Below are 21,940 nucleotides of genomic sequence, written 5' to 3' on the forward strand. Positions count from 1 at the left end.
CTAAACTTAGTTTTGATTATTCAAACTGAAATGTAATATGTGTGATAGAGAACAGAAATACAATATAAATGTGGTATAGGTGTTTACTCTCACTTTCTGATGGGAATTGCGGCTCACTTTTTAGTCTGTGTTTTATCAACAGTATCCAACTAAAATAGTTCATTTAGATTGGTTTTCATCAGAATTGTTCACCTTTTTAGTTCCAGGAGAAGTATTTGATTTGAAAGCAACAAAAGTTGAAGCTAATTCTGCAAAATTGGAATGGGGAAAGCCTCATCAAGCAAATGGAATTATAACCCAGTATCAAATCACAGTCTTTCGAAAGGACTCTCAAACACCTGTACAAAATATAATCCTGACAGAAAACCAGCAGGTATACCGTTTCATTTTATTTAACTTGGGCAATTGTAAACCTCCATAACATTCTGGTTAATTGCCTTTTTTTTAATTAGTCAAGTTTCACACCTGTAGTAAAATTGTTTTCTAATGTGTTTGGTTTTCAGTCATATTTCCTGTTATCTTAATTTGCATGTTGGGAGCCAAATATGGATCAATTGTTACATTGAACAATTGGTCAAACAACAAGGTTACTGTTGGATGTGATTAGAAATAAAGACCAGATGATAGTACATTAGAGCAGAGTTAGAGAATACCTCGGCAATAGTGACATACAATTGGAATTTAAGATTGGATTTGTGGGCTGGGATTTTACGACCTTGCTTGGGCGAGGCTTGTAAAATCCTGCCCAAGGCCAATGAAGAATTCCGTTCTGCGAGCCCCACCCATCCCAATTCCGGGGTGGGCATGCTGATAAAATCCTGGCCATGATGTTAACAAGTCGACTGCAATATTCGATTTTAGAAAGGAGATGATGAATGGTAAACCAGGGAAACTGAACTGGGTAGAGTGGTTACAAAGAGAAAAAAAGGCAGAAAAATGGCCATATTTAGAAATATTGTAGACAGAGTGAAAACAAATATGGTACCACCAGTAAGGAAGACAACAAAAAGATAGGAACAATAATATTTATCAATTTGGTCTTCTTAAATTCGATCATGTCATGCTGATATTGTAAGCTGGGGACCCGGGTTCAATTCCCGGCTTGGGTCACTGTCTGTGTGGAGTTTGCACATTCTCCCCATGCCTGCATGGGCTTCCTCCGGGTGCTCTGGTTTCCTCCCATATTTCAAAAGACGTGCTGGTTAGATGCATTAACCTGAATAGGCACTGGACTGTGGCAACTAGGGAATTTCACAGTAACTTCATTGCAGTGTTAATGTAAGCCTACTTGTGACTAATAAATAAACTTTAAACTTTAAAGCAGCCTGTCTGACTTTTTTAGGGTTTTAATTGTACTGCCCTGTATCTCTTATGGTTAAAACAAAATGAGCTGTGCTGTGCTGGGAAGTGGAAGCTGATGTGTTGTGTGCTCGAGTAATGACTTTGAGTGACCTGAATTGGATATGCTTGTCTTTTGCATGTTTGCTTCTTCAGTCTCTCTCTGAAGGCTGACTGTGCAAACATTTAGTGATGTGAGGGCAAATACCAACCTTGAGCTGGCTTGTTTCACGGCATGTGCACATACAGAATACCATTTGTAAATGAAAGGATTTTGTTTCCATTTTGTGTATCATGCTTAAGGGAAGTAGTGCATATGCATGCAGTGTTCTATTCCAGAAAGTCAGGCAGTGAAGGCTAGAACTGAAGCCTAATTTTTACGTTCTTTAGAAGCATTCATTTGCAAGTGATGTACACATTACAAACCTGTACCTCCCAAACAATTTCAGACTGTTCCTATATATAGGAGCACGAGTGAATTCTCACTTAATGCCTGTCATAGAATCATAAGGTCCACACAGTGCAGAAGGAGGCCGTTTGGCCCATCATGTCTCAGCAACTCTCCGACAGAGCATCATAGCCAGGCCCACTTCCCCATCCTATCCCTGTAACCCCACACATTTACCCCACTATTCCCCCTAACAATATCAACACTAAGAGGCAATTTAACATGGCCAATCCACTTAACCCACGTATCTTTGGACTGTCACCTGTATATAAATAAATACTCAATCACTATACAAGTAGTAGGCAATTCCATATTGATAGATCATTCTATTATTATTTTCAGAATGATCCCACTTTCTAATAATGTACTGTTGACCCTCCTTATCCTTGAAAATGAACATCCCATCTCCAGTTTCGGTTACCTTTCCAGAGTCTTTGCTGTTGCTTCCCAGATCCATTTCCATTTTCCCAACTCTCTGTTTGAATATTTGCAACCAGGTTTCCATGTCTGCCTGAGTACTGAAACAGCCTTAATCAAATCATAAATTGCAGCTGCTGTGACTGTGATCATGGTGTGTAGCTCCTCCTTGACATGTGAGCAATCTTTCCAGGAGCTCTCCAACAGCCCTGCTCTGTTACAAAAACTGTAAATGGTAGAAATGTCAAAAGGTCAAAATGAATTAAAGGGGGCAGGGAGGAGGGGAGAGCCTTGAACCCCAGCTCTCTGTGTACAGGAAAGCTGGTGGGGGCTCAAGAATCCCAGAAGTCGCGGATCTTACCAGTGAGATCACAATCTCCGATTTTCTCCACTCCCTTGCTGGTGACGTAACCAGGTTCATGCCCGCAATAATCTGTTTTTTATAGCATCCTTCTTTTCCAAGAGATAATGGACATGAAGAAAATGATCTAACAGTATTTTCATTTGGTACACCATCACTGATGGCTATAAAGACAAATGCCTGAGAAACAGGCTCCGCCACAGGTAGTGCGCATGGAGCAGCCTGGTAACATTGTGGGCTGTTGTTTTTAGTGTTAATGCCGTCAGAGTTCTTTGGATAACAGCAGTCTAAAGGCACTCAGTTGACTCTTTACTCAAACAGCGCTGGACACCATGTTACTTGTTACTTGTGTACAAGGAGAACTTCCTCTGCCTAACACGGAATGTCAGGAGCAGTTCTGAGTTCACAGAGAAACAGTTATAGATAATTACAGTAAATCAGGAATAAGAGATTTTTCACATCTTTCATTGATATACATAATTGCCAATTAAATCCAGGCTTTTTGCCCTTTCTTATTCAATGAAAATTTGACTTCTACTAATCCTTCATTTGCACTGCCTATCCTCATCTCTTGTCTTTGGTATTTGTTATGGAAAATACCTGGTCTTGCTCATCCTCTGGTGAAGGCTGAAAAAGGAAAATGTTATGGGGCCTATGCAAAATTAGCAAAGACTGACTCCCTTTAAAGCCAATAAGCTGATAAACATTTTCCACGACGATACAGAGAAAGCATGAAACTTTTATTTGAACACTTTAACTTCCACACAATTTCCAAACTATGAAACTTCAATCTGAACATTTTAACTTCCACAATGCCTGCTGCCAAGCTTTTGTAGCCACTGGCCATCATGGCAGCACACTAGCCAACTAGAGATGTTGCCATTCCCTTCTTTTGTCAATTGGTGATTCCCAGGTTCCAAAAATGGTGTCAGGGCTTTCATATCATGCTTGAAAGCATCATGGAAGCAGAATCTTGAGCACCCCATTGGCTCCAGCTGCCTCTCCATATAGGAGCTCTTTAGTCATGTGACTGTTTTCCATCCTGCAGACATGCTCGACCCACCATAACCACCTCTGTTTGATTTAATGTCAGCGCACTTGGGAACTTTGCCTTTGAAAGCACTGCCATTCTCATGATTTTGTCATCACAGGAGATACTCATGATTCGTTGCAGATGGTGAAAAAGGATATTATTGAGCTTTTTCTCCTGGTAGCTATAAGTTGTTCATGTTTTACAGGCATAACAGCAAGCTGTTGAGTAAACAGGTTTTATAAAGCATTAGCCTAATTCTAAGGTTCAGCTTGGTATTAATCTTTGGGCATTTTGCAAGTCGGTCAAAAATGGTAGCTGCTTTCCCTATGTGTGTATCAAGCTCTGCGTAAAGGGACAACTTGTCTATCAACATTGACTCAAGGTATCAGAATTTGCTAACCACCCAGTGAGATGTAATTGAGTGTGATCGGAGGCAGAGATGCAACACCTTGTCCCATGACCATGGGAGAATGAGTGACAGGCATGGGAGCGATAGCTTATAAATCTTTGTAGCTGAGTTGCCACAGTGAGCTGAGTGACTACTGCAGCATCGTCAGCACCGAGGAGTTCTCTGACCAAGATGTGATCTGTTTTTGTCTTCGCTTGCAGTCTTAGGAGATTGTAGAGCTTACTGTCTGACCGAATGTGTAAGTAGACTTCTTTCTTATTTGCAGCAGAGACAAAGATCAGGATCTTAGAGAAGAATATATCAGACATAGTGGGGCTAAGAAACAGTCTTGTTTCACTTCATTCTTCACTCTGAAACTGTTGCAATAGAGTCATTAAACTGTACAATGCAATGCATGTTGTCATGGAAGAAGTAGATGAGACTGAGGAGCTTCGGTGGGCGGTCAGGTTTTCCCAAAATCTTGTACAGTTCTGCCCTGCCGACAGTGTTGAATGCCTTAGTAAAGTCTGTAGGGTAAAGAAATATACCCTATTCTCTGCACATCTCTTGTAGCTGCCATATGGAGAAGATCATGTCAATGTATATGATCTACTGGCACGGAAACTGTACTGTGCTTCAAGGTACACTCAGTCTGCAAGTAGTTGGAGCCATTTAAGAATGAACTTGGCAAAGTCATTTCTGTGACACTAAGAAATGAGATGATGTTGCAGTTGTGAGTGTCCTCTGTCGCTTCTGTTTTTTTCAAAATGTAGAGAGTTTGATATAACGAGAGAGAACCACCAATGAGTGACAATAAATGGGATTTCCCATGCTTGTGTGGCTCAGCTAGGATTCCATCTTTGCTGGGTGCCCTCCTGTTTGTTGGGCAGTCTGTGGCTTTCTTAAGTTCAAGTGTTGAGGTTTCTTCATCTAACTCAACCATGAAAGGAAGCTGCTGAAGGATGTCAAGCGGGGACTGGGAGATGTCCGATTAACAGGAGCACAGCTCACAGCACTGTTCAACCCAGCAGGACATGTGTTTACTTCTGTCAGTGAGTATTTCACCATCTGCTGACTTCAGGGGAGCAATTTTGATGATGGGAGGGTCAAGTGCCCTCTTGATCTCTTTGTACGTAGTTCGCAGATTTCCATTGTCACAGGCAGTTTGGATTTCTTGACATAAGTTGATCCAATGTTTATTTGCACAATATTTTCCCAGATTTTGCATGCTTTCTTGGCTACTTTCAAGAGATTTTAGTTGTTAGGTTTATGTCGGGAATTATATAGGCTTTTTTTCCTGCATCAATGACAGATATCATTACAGCTTGAAGCCTCAAACCTCAAATCATAACAAACAGCATTTAATGTTAAATGGTGTAAAATAATGAGATTAGCAAAGCAAAATAAACAATGACGATAGAAACTGAAACTCTGACTTTAAAACCCCACATACCTGACAACGGCAGGGAGTGTGAGTGGTTAAATTAGGGAGAAAGTATTTACCTCTCTGTCATCACTTTGGATCTCACCCCCTTTTGCCATTTATCTTGCTGGGAACCGCATCCTTTATCTGCTTCTAAAGCAGATTCATCAACAAAAGTCAAATAAAATCACAGTTGCAGGTACAATTCAGTGATCAAAATAGGCACATATTTAGTAAATTGGGGAAGTTGAATTTAATACTGGTGGTAATATTGAAACTAATATTCTGATTGCAGCACTAAACAGGCAGTAGAATGGTTATAACTTGGTTATTTTGATATATCTACATTTTTGACATGTATATTGATGGGATTTTCTTTTTGCTTTAGGAAATGGAAAATGCCACTGAGCCAGTAAATCCTGGTATGTTGGTTACAGAAACAAGTACATTAGGTTCAGAAACTGATGCAACCTTTGCAGACTTGGATGAAGGCTCTGCTGAGTTATTTTCTGAATCTCCATCTTTAGAGCCTGCAGCGACCTCTCCAACTTTCTTACCAGTTGAAGCACTGACCACTGTTAGCTCAGAGCTGCCTGAGCTATCTACTACTCACAGAAAAGGCCTGGCTGCTTCTGTGCCCGATCAACTAACATCGCATGCTGTAACGTACTCTAAAACATCACTGCCTAGTACTGTACGCTCAGTAGCTGCTCCTGGCTTCACTGAACCATTTACTAAACAAACAGCCCCCAGTTCCTCGGGGTCCTTTGGATCTCACCCTACAATCAGCATGACTCTCAAGCCGCGATCAGTGTTGTATAAAAGATCAGTTACTGCAGTTGTCAAGGCAGGTGGGATTTCCCTGGCTGAAAGTTCTTCACCATTTCCTTCTTTATGGAGGCTTCTGGCTAATGACCTTCAAAATATCACTGAAGGTAAGGAGGTCATAACTCCAGTTATGTAGTGGTAACAGCTGGTGATGACCCAGTGACATGGTGATGTAATTAGTGTATACACTTGCTCTTTAGAGTCACAAAACATTTTCTGCAGAATATATGTTGTGACAGCAAAATCTCTTTGGAAAATAAATTATGATTTTAACAACACTATATATATCAAGTTTATAGAATAAAACTTCTTTACAATAGTTCTCATTGCCTCTAGCAAGCCTACATTAGTATTTTATTATTTTCCTATTTAAAGTCAGTTGGTCCTAATTCAACAAATCTAAGGGAATATTAGAAGCTTTTTACCCTATGCTGATACTTGTGAATAATATTTATTACTGTGCTTGACACCTTGTTGCTTCTTTCCTGCTTTCTTTTAGTCGTTCATTTTGTTTTCTACTAACATATCTGTGAACTTTACTAAATGTGAGGATTGTTGGAGGAAGTTTTTCTTTTTCTATCTAATGCAGAGAATGAAAGCAGTCCCCAGGTCATTGACCCTACATCTGAGCAGCTGTCATATGTTGTAAAAGATCTTGTACCTTATACTGATTACACTGTCAGAGTGTCAGCATTCACTATTGTTGGAGAAGGACCACCAACCAATATTTCCTTCAAGACACGACAATCCGGTACGTTACTGAAGGAACCATGATGTTTGTTTTAGAAATTAAGGTGATGTCTCAGATTCTTCAAAGTTAACTAAACATTTTGCTTTGGTGTTTTTAGTGCCAAGTTCAGTGCAGAGTGTAACCTATAAAAATATCACCTCTACTTCCATACTGATGTTATGGGACCCACCTGCTTTCCCTAATGGTATGATAACTCATTACACTATCTATGCTGTGGAGGAAGGCACAAATGAGGCATTTCAAAAAGTTGCGACAAACAACAGTATTACTCTAACAGGTATTTTAAATGATTAAACACTTGTAACTATAAAGCTGAGCTTCATGCTACTTCTTCTTGGAACTAATTAAATCTGATTGCAAAATTATTGATTAAGGACAAATTTGAAAATAACAATTGAAGACAAAGTACCTGGTTGATAAACACCTCCAATGGGACTGTAATTTAGAGATAATGGGCCAATATTTTGGAAGCTCAAATTTAGAATCTACAGGAAAAGGATACTTGGGTTGGTGGGGTAGGAGGGGCCACCCTCCAATAAAACTCAGGTGCATGGAAGGTGGGCTGTGTCCAGATTTCCTTCAAACCTGGAAGAAAGTGGGGAACATGTATTCTGCTATCGGGAGCAAGGCAAATATTCTTGTAGCACAGGTTACATGGGAGGGGCGTCGAGCATAGTAGAGCCCTCTGGGAGGTACTGTTTCAATCATTGGGCACTTTGGCCTTTTACACACAATCCTTCGTTATGTCCAAAGCATTACATACATTTCTGTTGGGGTAGTGACAGTCAAAGAATATGAAACAGAGGATGGAGTATCCAACCGAAGTTTGGGGTGTTTCTTTTAGGGTGCTCCTCTGTGGAGTCAGCAGCACTGTATGCCATTCATCCATCATTTGCTCTTGCATTAAATATGTACACAAATTCTCACTAATGAATGTGATAATATTTTTCATTGTCAGAAATTGATTATTTCTCATCATGAAGTCTATGCAATTCATATGAAAATCCATGTGCCTTTGTGCATTCAATGCTGAAACCTATGTGTCCAGTTCAGCTATTTCCTCCTTTGCACAGGAGAAAGTTATGAAGGCATTGTCCCCTGCCGTGTAGCAGTTTTCATTTCCCTGACACTGCAGTTTATCCTGCGGGATGGCTTGATTTGGTGTGATAATATGGAAGTTTCACATTGTGATAATTTCTACAAGAATGTCCTGATCGAGATCACTGGGATGTAGATGGTAGAACTATTTGGCATGAGATCATTAAGCCCTTATTTAAGTAAAGTTAGGAGTTGCACTTATGTATTTATTGCACTCTTCAATAAATATATGATTGTCAGTGATTGTCTTGCATCAAAATCCTGCTGACGGTATAGGGATCTGAAAAAATAACAATTTTATTTGCTGTTATGAAAAAATGCTGCTTACTGTTTCCCAAAATTAAAAAAATGTTATTGATGCAGCAGATTTCTGTGCAGGGATACAAATGTGAAAGCATCCTCATGTATTGAGTGTACGAAACAAGTCAGTGTAACTCTGGCCTTAGCTGCTGTACCTAATAACAGCTGCTAGTCTCAGCAGTAGTAGAACTACAGCGTTGAGGACCATATGGGAATGGTTTCAGTTTGTGCGCTGCAGCATTTTACTCAATTCACTGCAATCAATTTAACTGCTTTTTCACAGATCCAGAAACGTCATGTATTTCTGTTTACATTGTAGGTTTGAAAAAGTTTACGGATTATAAAATGAGGGTAACAGCATCTACCTCTGCAGGTGAAAGTTCAGTCTCTGAAAAGGATGATGTGTTCGTGCGAACTCTTGAAGATGGTAAGAAACATCTTATAACAAAACAAATCAGTTTCCAGTTATTCCCTTATATTATTTACTCAACTGCTAATGCGCATGTGCAACATCAGAAGCCTGCACATGCGCATTACCTCCCTCTGCAGTCTTTCGGGTGCATTAAGCCCCGCCCACTGGCTTCCATAGTGCAACTCGTGTGCACTGAAAATTTTGCAGGCAGAGTGCGTATGGGGGGGTGTGGCGGGGGGGGGGGGTTGGGGAACTAAAAACAGGCCTAAAAGTCGGATCTGAAATGCTGCTAGTTTCAAGTCTGCCCAGCACTTAGAGTGAAAATGGTAAAATATCCCCCTGTATGTCCAAAGTGGGAATATTTTCAATGGGCTAAAGTCCTCTTCTGCACTGTATGATTCTATGATTTTCCTAGGAATGCCACCTTTCATTTTGATAAACTCAAAATCAAAATGTCCAAACTAAAGAAAAATCAGAACAAAGGAAAATAATTTACCCTTGGAGACTTTTCCCTTCATACCTGTCATACAAGCCATTGCTGATAATTTGAGAACTGCAAAATGAAAGATGGTGTCATAAATGATCAAAGGAAGCTGACAGCCAAAATTGAGATTTTTAATCATAGTTATTTAAAATTTAAGCCTTCAACTCAACATTTCTTTCTGGCACAATGCTTGGATTTCTTACATTTGTTTGGCACTACACCAATTCAATTTAAACATTTAAACATATTGAGTATTACCGATACTTCCAAAATAATCTGAGCAAACAAATTTATGTTCTTTGCTGTACCTTTCAGAGCCAGAAACACCCCCTGAAAACCTAACTTTCAAAAATGTGACTGAAACATCTGCGTACTTGAGCTGGTCACCTCCAGAGAAATCCAATGGAATTATTATATACTATGAAGTCACGTACACCAATTACACTGATTCCTTTACCATGAACAGTTCAGAAACACACATTTACCTAGACAACTTACAGAAATTTTCTCCTTATAACATTTCTGTTAAAGCACATACCAAGTATGGCCATGGGAATCAAACATCTCCAGTTGTGCTTTTGGTGACACAACAAGATGGTAAGTGTTGTTCTGTGATTGTAAGATTTAGATTTCTGATACAGGAAAAGAAATGGAAGTGAGCTGCTGTTACAAGTAAATTGGAAAACCAGAGCTCTTACTCAATGCATCATGCATGGTTTCAGCAGCTGGATTATAATTCTGATCTAATAAAAAGCCATCTGCAGTGGAAGTTGATATATCTTTTTAACCATTTACTCAACCAGAAGAACTGTTTTCACCCAAATGCTATTCATTTTAACAGGGTTTGCTGGTCCATTTATACTGAGAGCAAAGGGTTAACAATAAACTGGCAGTGAATTCTACCCAAAACCCATCCAGTTTAAAAGGTTCCAACTTTTTTCCTTGCTTTTTTTTAACAGCTCCTACTAGTCCGCTCTTTAATGTGACCTATAAGTGCATTAGTTCCACCAAAGTAGCAGTTTCATGGAACCCACCATCAAATACCATTGGCATTACATTATTCTATGCTTAAACTTTTGGAATGTCTTCCACTCCGTTCAAACCATAATACATTTTTATGTCTATCTAATCATCTCACATTTTCCCAGCCCTTGGATTACTATAGTTGCTAACACAGTATTTGAAAATAGGAGTTAAACAAATTGCATTTTGAACATGACTTTAGAATTTTGTGTGATAATATAGCAATGTGACGGACATTAATGTCCACTTGAGAAGGGATGAACAAAGTTAACATGTGACCTATGCTGTAGGGCATAAAGGTTTCACTGAAGAACATTTGTGAGATGCAAGAATTCTCACTGAAAATGAGAAAAATCTTATGGTGTGGGCTTTGGCATGTAGGTAGTGAATGACTGCCAGAAGTATGCAAAGCTGGCAGATCATGTTATCAATGAATAGACACCAGTAGTGCTATTTTGAAAGTCAATATGCCAGCTAATGCCCTCTCTCACTGCTGAATACACATTCAGCAGCAGAAAAGACCCACCCCTCCCACCCCACCCTACCGTCAGCACAATTCAAAGAGGTCATCTAGTGCTTCAGGTTCGTTGCTGGTTGATTTCCTCTGGCTGCATCGTTGATTCCACAAATGTTTGGCACTGACTACGTTGCAAAATTCTACATGGGTTGGCGTGGCAGTACTGAAAGACTTTTTGTTGACTTCAAGCACAAACCAGTTGCTCCCAGGTGTGGGTGCTCCAGAAGGCATTCCCCTTGGAATAAGGTATCGTTTGGAATAGAGGTCTTGCAGAACGGGACAAGTTGCTGGAAAAAGGATGAAGAGCTGGGAGAGCTCAGAGCATCCAAGAAGCAATTCTTGAATGTCAGTGAGGAACAATGGACTAGATTTTACCGGTCCTCTTGAAATGGCAGCAAGGTGAATAAACCTAAATTGGGGAGGGAAGGTGGGGAATGGATTACTCATTACCTTCCCATCTCCATGGAATTGTACAAGAATCACCCAGAGATCAATTTTGCCTCTTAAGTGGCCTTTAGTGGACTCTTTCCATCACCAGTAGAATTTTACCAGTGGTGAGTAGGCTCTTTGCCACATAGGAAGACTGCCTTGCAAAACCTAGTGGCTTCCCTCCAGGCCCAGTCAAGGACCCACTAGATCGGCTGCTGTGTGATCCACAGAGGGTCCCAGCCAGGAATGGCTTTCCCCACAACAACAGTCCGCCTCCCTACTACCCCTTGATGGCAACAACGACCCTTGATTCAACTCATCTTAGTGCAAGGGTGACATCCGTCACTGCATCCTTGGAGCTAATGGTGCTGCTGAGACTGAAGAGATGCCAGACCTCTGATTGGCAGCAGCTCTGGGAGGCAGAGTTGCCCCAGCCGTCGGGGCCCCACCACCATCCCAATGTGTACAAACAATGAACTTCTGTAAGAATGTACACGTTGGAATATGCTGCTGGCTGCAGCCACAACTGCAGCCTCAGAACAGGGCTTCAGAGACTATATCGCCAGTATTGTCTGTGAAGATAGCCCTGATTATGTACCTTTTGTGTCTGGTTCTTTCCAGGCTAGAGCCAGAGTTAATTGAAACATTTCGCAATTTGCCATCTGGTACTGCTGATGGAAGGCTGCTGACACTTCAATTCATTGAGAGCGAACTACATCTCGTTCTCTCTTACTAGACAGGGGAGTGAGCGCGCAACTTCATTAGGATTACAGGTTTTTTAATTGTGCAGGGTGCCAATGATGACAAGCACAATGCTTTGTGGGCACTGCACAACAACTCTGCTTATTACAGAACCAAAAGGTATTTCACTCCCTCAATATGCAGTGGACATTTAACCATAGCAGAGAAAAGTGCAGTTCAATGTGATCATGACATTTCCATTCTATGACATCCGTTGTGCCAACTGTATTTTGGCCAATATGGTAAACTGAAGGGTGGCTAATGAGCAACAAAGGCTATCTACTTATGACATTGTGCTAATAATGACAAGAAACCCACAAACATGTGCACTGCATGCATACAGTGTAGGCAGTGTCGACACACAGGATGTGATGCAGCTGATCATGGCATGCTGAAACAATTCTTCCATTCCCTTGAGGAGCCATACAGTGCTCAGCAGAACAGGTGTCAAGACTCCTGTTGGTCTGCTACTTGCTGTACAGCCTTGTCATCAGGAGGAGACAGGCCTCGCCCCCAGTTATACGGCAAGCAGCTTATAATCAGTGAAGAGAGAGGAGGAGCAGGAGAAAAGAAGAAAGGAAATAATCAAGATGGCCCCTTTCTGTCAGGGGTGAATGTGAAGAACACATCCAAGTGTTGTGCCAATAGTTGTAACTGAATACCCATTTACCAAAAGTGACCATTGGCCTCACTTTTCTCTGACATTGACCATCACATCATCCACTTTGTCACAATGCAAAAACAAAAGCCACCTGGCAATAATCAATCCAAAACAAATTTATAAATGAAATAATTCCTCATAAAAAAGATCTACTGTTCACCCGTGACCATTTCTTAGTGTCCATTTTCCAATTTCCTGTCTTGTACTCCTTCCATAATACTATCCCAGTTGCTGCAGCATGACTGGCAGATGGCTGCTAACTTTCAGTGAAGGTGGTTGCAGATGGCATTGATACATGACCTTGAGCAGCTCTGGGTCCAGAAGGCACTGCTGTGGACTACACCATTTCAGCTGATGTGCAGCAGTAGTCTGGACGGAACTGGCTAATGGGCAACAACAAGGCTACTGGGGAGCTGGCAAGGATGAGAAGATGAATACTGTCATTCTACAAGGGAACTGCAAGTCTGAGTTCCACAGAGCCAGAACCATTCCCCTAGACTGATGAATCAGCAATCCTAATAATCATTTGAAATGCAGATTGCTGGTCTGCTATGACAATCTGCCAGCTACTTCTCACACTGTAATTCACGATGATCACAGCAACAGCTTGAGCTTCCATGGCAGCGAGCTGACCTGCATGGCTTCTGTATTTCCACACTCAGGGAATAGTAGAAATTGCTAATGCTGCAATGGAAACTGAGACATTAGTCAGCAAATAATAAGACATCATAGTTGAGTTCACAAGTGTGCTTATGGAGTTGCCCATCAACTGGAAAAGATGGGCTCCAAGCTTTGTGCCAAGTTGTTGCTGGGCTCCTTCATGCTTCTTGACATTGGCCACAGGCTTTCTTCTAGGCTTCCACATGCCCCAAGTATTTTGTTGTGCATATCCATTAGCATTATCCTATAGGCCACCCATTGAAGTGCTCATTTGTGTCCTCTGGAGCAGGATAGATGTACACAATTGCTGTCCTCCAGGCAGCCCTTCCTTGTCCCCTGCTCCGATTGTGGGCCTCCCATGCAGATACGACTGCTATGCTGTCCTCTCCATTATGCACGGTGTCAGAAGCTGAGCTGGTGACTGCGATGTGTGAAATCAAGTGACGGTGCATCTCCTTCGTTGTTGTCTTCTTGCAGTTGCTCACTGCTTGGGCAGTTCATGGTTGTCCAAAAAGTGAAAGGCACGAGGGTAAGGTTGTGTTGTGGGGAGGTTGGTAGGATGCAAAACAAGTCTGACCCCAGACATCAATTGGGCCAGTGTTCATAGACCCATGTGGATGTAGTAGCCACCCGGACACAGATCTGGTAGAAGACCCGCACAATCTAAAAATGTCGGTCCCACTGTCTATTATGCCATTAAGTTGCATTTATGGATCAGTGCATGCCAAGTGTAGTGCAAAACCTGTTTGAAATGTGTTTCTATTTTGATTATTCCTTTATTTTACAGTTCCAGATAGCGCACCACAAAATATCACATATATATTTCTCTCTCCTTTGGATGTTGAAATCTCCTTTCTTCCACCACTGACTCCTAATGGAATTATCCAGTTCTATACACTGTATCTGACAGCCCAAAATGGTAGTGAAGCGCTCACTGTAAACAGTACAAATTTGACCATCAATATAACAGGTAAGTTAAAGTACATTCATTGAAAATTGTTATTTCTCTTTTTATTAGGTATTGAAGACATGTGTTAACATATAGAGGTATTTGCTTAATTTTATGTTTCCAAAGAATTATACACCAATTCACTTCATTATACAGGCCCACCGAGAGTGAAGTTCTGACTTAATCATATGTAAAGGGAAAAAGTGACCAATGAAAGGGACATTGACTTCATAAAAATGGCTTCAGGGTATGTTTTCTCCAGTATTGTTCAAGGAGACACAAGACCAAAAAATCCATTTTGTTATGATAACATTGTGCACAACTAAGATTTAGATCTGAATTGCACATCTCTCAATTTGTCCTGTTTAATTAACATACACTGAAGTAAACTGCTATGGCCAAGTGGTATTATGTGTGACTTCTAATTCAGAAATTCAGCTAACATTCTGGAGACCTGGGTTCGAATCCTGCCACGGCAGATAGTGGAATTTTGAATTCAATAAAAAATATCTGGAATTAAGACTCTACTGATGACCATGAAACCATTGTCAATTGTTAGAAACACCCATGTTGTTCACTAATAACCTTTAGGTGAGGAAACCTGTCGTCCTTACCTTGTCTGGCATACATGTGACTCCAGAGTATATTTAGTAAATTATATGCGGCATTAATCAGTGTACTAAAATTTGGTAACTATGGGTGGAATATTCTATGTCCCCTGCGGGGTGTTTTGTGGTGGCTCGCCATTGGCTGATGGCACGATCTTCTAGTCCTGCCGTTGTCAATGGGTCATGCCTGCTGCTGGCAAATCCGCAATGGGTGTTTGCCATCCCAGAAGATCCCATTGGCCAGAATGGCTGGAAAATTCCAGCCAACATGTTGGATCTCACTGATTCGTGCCACCCAGGCTTGCCTCCCAAAGCTTGGGTGATATTTATTTGCCTATTAAATGGGATAGCTCATGTCAAAGTGGGTAACGTGTAATAAATATATCTGATAAAACCTGGAAGAAATTGCAAGTACCCCAGAAGGGAAAGAACAATAAAACGGGGAAATAAGAAAATTGGCCTGAACTGTGTTTCTCCTTCTGGTTGCGATTGTTCCCTTCTCACTCATGTGAACGTTCCAACAATTATAAACCAGCCACTTGATGAATCCTGGAAAGCAATATTGTCAGAAAATTTTAGGCTAAACCTCCCAGCAGGAAACTGACTGAAATGGATTGGCTGCCCAGGTAACACCCATTCCGATCTCATGTAGAACAGTTGGCTGATCCAGTGCTGTTAGTTGGGTATTAGCTCAGCTCGCTGAAACCTCAGCTTTCCCATTCAAATTGGTATAAACAAACTTATTCAGCCTATATTGTTGCAACCCCTCAAAAAAGCATCAATCTGTTTGTCTAAAACAAGTAATTTGTGTGACAGAAAATGGTGAGTTTTCCATGTCAGAACAATGTGAGGGACAGTTAGGTAAAGATAAAAAAACGTTTACTGTAAACTATCCATTCTGAATGAATCTTCATTGTTGAACACGTGAGTTATGCTGCTAAGCCTTAACCTTTTAGGCTTTCCTGGACGTGAGGTTGATTTCACTGGCAGAATGGGGCTGGCAGTATCAGGAGAGGTGAGACATCGGATGCAAGCCCGATGATTTGCCTGTCGCTCATATTTCCAGCTCACTATTACACTCGATTAGCCCAGCTGGGTGGAAAAATCGCACCCCCTATATTTGCTCTTTCTAGTGAAATCATACATGTCTTCTGTCAGAGTTTGATTACTATTTTGTTAAAATAATGCGGCACGGTAGCAAAGTGGTTAGCACTGCTGCCTCACAGCGTCAGGGATCGGGTTCAATTCCTGGCTTGGGTCGCTGTCTGTGTGAGTCTGCACATTATCCCTGTGTCTGCGTGCGTTCTTCTGGTTTCCTCACACAGTCTGAAAGATGTGCTGGTTAAGTGCATTGACCTGAACAGGCACCAGAGTATGGTGACTGGGGGAATTTCATAGTAACTTTATTGCAGTGTTAATGTAAGCCTTATTTGTGACTAATAAATAAATGCACACTTTTTCAAAAGAAATAATCACAAAGACATTTACCTGTGTATAGCTACAGAGAAATCAGAGGAATATACTTCCCTTATCTAGTCCAAGCAGTAAAGTTTAATGCAACTGTTCTCTGACATTCCACAACAGTACTGGCACTACACAAATCTTGTCCCTGTGTGAGCATAATGGCATGATTTTAGTATAAACTACAAAAAAATTATCATATCAAAATTTATGCAATATTTATTCTTACCACATACAAAAGCATATGCAGAGAATAAAAAATATTTCCTGTATTCACATTTCACAGGTTTAAAGGCGAATGAAAAATACTCCTTAAAAATATCTGCAAGTACTAGCAAGGGTGAAGGAATTCAAAGCCAACCATTATATATTCTAAGTGGAGAAGGTGGTAAGCATACTTAAAAATCTGTTGCAATTTACTGTTCAGCTTTAACAACAAATTATAATGAATCTGTGTGTTGAAAGGATAGTCTTATTATTTTGAAACATACGGGCCAGAATTTTCTGGCCATTCATACATCGCCCAGCTAAATCTCCATTCGCTGCAGTGGGACCGGAGTATCCCACCGGCGTGAATGGCAGGAATATTCCAGTAAGAAGTCTCACAACACCAGGTTAAAGTTCAATGGGTTTATTTGGTAGTAAACGCCACTAGCTTTCGGAATGCTGTTCCTTCGTCAGGTGAGTGGGGAGTTCAGAACTTCCCACTCACCTGACAAAGGAACAGCATTCCAAAAGCTAATGGTGTTTACTCCCAAATAAACCTGTTGGACTTTAACCTGGTGTTGTGAAACTTCTTATTGTGTTTACTCCAGTCCAACGCCGGTATCTCCACATCAGGAATATTCCAGCCATAATTTTTCACAGAAATACTTATGTGTTTAAAATAACAGCTCAATACTTTCAAAACCATTTTATCTTTTGGGTTATGCTTGAAATCATAAGCATAAAAATATTGTTCATGCAGTTGAATCTTTTGCTGTCTGGGGAGCAGCTTTGAAATCTGGGTCACAAATTCAGTTCTGCAGCATCCATGGTTATTTTGGTCCCAAAATGGGAACAGCAATGCACGTGCATGCTTCTGGCATCTTCTGGGATGGATGGCATTTTGGGAAGGTCAGTAACACAAGCGTTAGGAGCTTGCATTGTCACTCTGTAGCTGATATATGTAACATTGATTTGATACCAGCGTTGCCATTTTTAACCTCTCTGTTAAAGCTAATGCCTTCTTTTAATGTTGCACAGTTGAATATGCATACAGAAGTAGGAGGTGCAATTTAAATATATCAAAAACTATGTTCACGTTGATTGCTGATTGTTTTCTGTAGTTTGAGTTTGTTGTAGTGCTTGGTGATTGGCAGAGTTCAAAGTTGGTGAAGTTGGCTGGTGGTTGTGCTTCACATGGAGGAAGCCTTAGTTTTGACTTTATGGGCTCTCCATGCAGACACAGGGAGAACATGCAAACTCCACACAGACAGTGACCCAAGCCAGGAATTGAACCTGGATCCCTGGCACTGTGAAGCAGCAGCGCTAATCACTGCACTACCAAGTCAGAGCATATTCAGGCCAAATCTTATGCCTCATTAGTGATCATTTTTATGCCCACAAGTTTCACACCATTCCAGCACTGTTTTGGCTGGCCTGCAACGAATTAACAGCTGCAAGCACTGGGGAGCTTATTATACACAGCACTACTTCCAGACGATTGCAGGGATTGGCAGCTAAGAAGCATGCTTTTTGGAGGTGGCCCTCACAAGGATGCTGGATGGAGTGGAGCAGAGACACTCTAAAGTGGCTTCAGGAAACAGCCTCTCAGCAGTTGGTGGTGCTTCCTCAGTCCTCGGGGTCCAACACACCAAGTGCTCCCTTGTGAGGAACTGGACCAAAGCCCACCTGCTGCAGATCCTGCTGGGGAGTTGGGAGCCATTTGACTGGAGGTGCAAACCCGCTAATTGTACTGAAATGTGTAGATTTGAATATGTACTGGGTTCATATTCAAATCTCTGGCTGGGAACCTGATCGGGGCTGGCTGTGTGACCTTGGGGGAGTGGGTCACAGCAGATTTGGCAACTGGCATTAAACCTGCTTTCCTGGTGACTCCTGGTCGTCCACGCTATCGCGATTAAGGCTACTGGGGCCCAGAGAAATTTCCCCCTCCCCAACTTTTTTTCCCCAGATCTTGATTACTTTGTGCAGTTCTGGTCTTATTGTCTTATGAGGAAATTTTATGAGTGGCTTATTGCCACTGGAGTTTAGAAAAATGAGGAGTGACTTTATTGAAATATGTAAGATCCTGAACAGTACTGACAAGCTGGACGTGGAATGGAATGACGGGACTTTCCAGCCACACTCACCCCAAAGCCAGAAATCCTCGCCCGATGTCAACAGACCATTAAATAGTCCGCTGAATTTTCTGTTGCGCCTGTTACGATTCTTATGGCAGGCAGGACCAGAAAATCTCGCGTGATGTTTCTTCTGGTGAGTGACTCCAAAACTATGGGACTCTGTTTTAAAATAAGGACAGATGAGGAGAATTTTTTTCTGTCAGAGGGTTGTGCAACTTAGAATGTGGTGGAGGAAGGGTATTGAATACTTTTAAGATAGACATGAGTAGATACTTGTTAGGCAAGTGAATCAAAGGGGGTAGATAGGAATTCAAAACACAGGCACATCAGCCATGATTTTATTGAATGGCGGAACAGGCGTGATGGTCAAATATCCTACTCCCATTTTGTATACTCATAAAATTGTAGCACTCTAATTTTCATTGCATCCTGGGTCATGTATAAGCAGATTTGCTTGTTTCCAGAGATTGGTGTCAGTGGCTCAATGATAACATTGCCTTTGAGTCAGCAGATTGTAGATTCCAGAGACTTGTTTACCTAATCTAGTGCAAAGGTTAGGCCTTAAGTTACATGGCTAATATTGTGTAGTAACAAAAATATAGTTATTAAAATGATTTTCAAAGAAGAATAGCTACTGCTGCAACGAAAACTGAGAATTTTGCACTCAGCCAAATCTCCATCCATTGCAATGGGACCTGCGTCGGCGAGGTCAAAGAACTGAGGCTGATATCTTCTAAAGAAAAGCAAATTGCTGAACAAGGTTTCACATTTTAAAATCTTGATCGTACCAAACCAATTAAAATCAACATAACTGAAAAATTAAGTAACAGGTGAAGGATGTTTAAAAAAAGAGATAAATATAATTTTAAATAGCTGATACAGCAAAGATACACCTTACAGGGTAATAACCATTTGCATTACTTACCACACATGTGGGGCCACATGCAATTTTATAGTCTTTTCAACTCAGCCTTTGTTTCGTCGAATCTCTAATTTCCCATCCAATCCTTTTGACTGTAGAGGCTCATTCACCAGGAGCCATATTCCATCTTCAGTTCTTATCACCAACAAGTGATACACATGACAGTGCTAATTGCACAAGAGCCCCAGGGACTCTCTTTTCTTACCTTTTCAACAGTCTGTTGGGTTCTGAAACCACCTCAAAGTAGCAATTGGTATTGTCCAATTCACAATCCATTGTACTTCCTGGCCTCAGTGCTCCAACTATATAACACGGCAACACAGTCTCAGTTCTATTCCCAGAGCTTGCTTCAGTGCCAGCATCAAAGACTGCCAAATAGAAAACTGTTTCAATTGTTTCATTTGGCTAAGAGCCTTGCTTATTTTTTCTTTGCACAGGGTCATAAGCCAGAATTTTCCAGCCATCCATACTGGCGGGATCTTCCAGTCCTGCCCTTGATGCATCACCACTGCACTTTTCTATTGGTGAGGGGTGCATTCAATGGGAAACCCACTGACAATGGCGGGACCAGAAGATCCCACTGACATGGTAATACACACGGCAGGTTGCATGGAAAATTAAGGTAAATAGCCACCGTCCACAAAGGACCATAGACATCACTCTCCATTAGAGAGAGACAGTTGCTTTATATAAATCAGTCCTCAATTGTCTGTTGCCCCCACCCATTGGCCGACTCCGCCAATGTCTGAACCCCCAAAATTCAACATCCTCCATGTCTCTCCTCCCCCATGTCCAACCGCCACTTGAAGTAACTGCAGAGAGGCCAGTGTCCCTTCACCAAAATTGGCGGGAGATATAGGAGGGATGTCTGAGGTAAATTCTTTACTCAGAGAGTGATTGGGGTATGGAATGGACTACCTGTTGTTGGCCACTTTAGGAACTTTCAAGCGGTTATTGGATAGGCACATGAGGCACAGCAGAATGATAGGGAGTGAGATAGCTTGATCTATAAGATTTATTTACTATAGTTTGCAATACTCAGGCAGATCCTTGCCAGTAAAGAGTATTCACCCTGGGTGCCAGTGACCAGGACGCCCTACAGTGTATGTCTCTGCAGAGCTTCCTGATTGAGCAGCCTTAGCAGGTCTCAATTAGGGAGCTCATATTTCAGCAGGTCCCACTCATGGATCTCATTGAAGTCATTACACCCACCATGATCAAATCCCCAACATCCCCATCCCCTTGTAAGTGACTCCCCCAACCCACACCATCCGATCCCCCAACCCTTGATATCCAACTCCTCATATCCTACTCCCCATATACCATTCCCTTCATGTCCAACCCACCCCTCCCCAACTTCTGCCCACCCGCTGTTTCATCACCATCCAACTCCCATCCACTTATCTTAATCATTTACCTACTTGCTGGCTTGTCATTTTCAATGGGACCTTTACAGCAGTAGTACCGTTAAAAAGGGGGCATGTCCTCCTTTGCTACGATTCATTTAGCCTTTGTCACCAGGCCCTGGTGATCCCTATGCTGCCTACATCTCAACCAGCCTGAATCAGGAAGGTCGGACAAGATAGACAGAAAGGAATTTGGTGCAAGTAAGTGGGTACAGAATGACAAACTGACACTGATTACCACTTGACGGAGTTATGGCCCAATGTTTACAATACAAAGGCAGTCACGCAGTCCCAACAGGTCCATGCCAGTTTAACAGAATATCCTTAACAGTCTCTATTCCATAAGATGAACAAATCAGCTCTCTAGTCTCTCCACATAACTGAAGTTGTAAACCTCTGGTATTATTCTTGTAAATCTCTTGGGCACAGTCTCCACAGTCTCGACATCTTTGCCAAGTTGAGGTTCCCAGAATTGGCCAGAGTAATCGATGTGGGTCCTAACCAGTTCTTTATAACATAGAATGTAGAATAATACAGCACAGTACAGGCCCTTCGGCCCTCGATGTTGTGCCATGCTTTGTCCGAAACCAAGATCAAGCTATCCCACTCCCTATCATTCTGGTGTGCAACTTGTGCCTATCCAATAACTGCTTGAAAGTTCCTAAAGTGTCCAACAACAGGTAGTCCATTCCACACCCCAACCACTCTCCGAATAAAGAATCTACCTTGAACATCCCTCCTATATCTCCCGCCGTGAACCTTATAATTATACCCCCTAGTAACAACTACATCTACCCGAGGAAATAGCCTCTGAATGTCCACTCTATCTATCCCCCTCATCATCTTATAAACCTCTGTTAAGTCGCCTCTTATCCTCCTCTGCTCTAAAGAGAAAAGCCCCAGCTCCCTCAACCTTTCCTCATAAGACCTACCCGTG

General features: G+C 41.6%; 1 protein-coding gene across 1 annotated transcript in view; it reads left to right on the forward strand.

Annotated features, from left to right (window-relative positions):
• ptprq (protein tyrosine phosphatase receptor type Q) overlaps positions 1-21,940 on the forward strand; it is a 171,285-nt gene that overhangs the window by 82,818 nt on the left and 66,527 nt on the right. Inside the window, exons 26-33 of the mRNA XM_080191499.1 lie at positions 201-373; positions 5,797-6,343; positions 6,826-6,987; positions 7,085-7,264; positions 8,705-8,812; positions 9,597-9,878; positions 14,100-14,282; positions 16,617-16,718. Of these exons, the coding sequence (XP_080047625.1) occupies positions 201-373; positions 5,797-6,343; positions 6,826-6,987; positions 7,085-7,264; positions 8,705-8,812; positions 9,597-9,878; positions 14,100-14,282; positions 16,617-16,718 (1,737 nt within the window). The remainder of the gene's footprint in view (positions 1-200; positions 374-5,796; positions 6,344-6,825; positions 6,988-7,084; positions 7,265-8,704; positions 8,813-9,596; positions 9,879-14,099; positions 14,283-16,616; positions 16,719-21,940) is intronic.

This window comes from Carcharhinus amblyrhynchos, chromosome 6 (genome assembly GCF_965287045.1).
Source record: "Carcharhinus amblyrhynchos chromosome 6, sCarAmb.v2.hapA, whole genome shotgun sequence".
NCBI classification, from domain to species: Eukaryota; Metazoa; Chordata; class Chondrichthyes; order Carcharhiniformes; family Carcharhinidae; genus Carcharhinus; species Carcharhinus amblyrhynchos.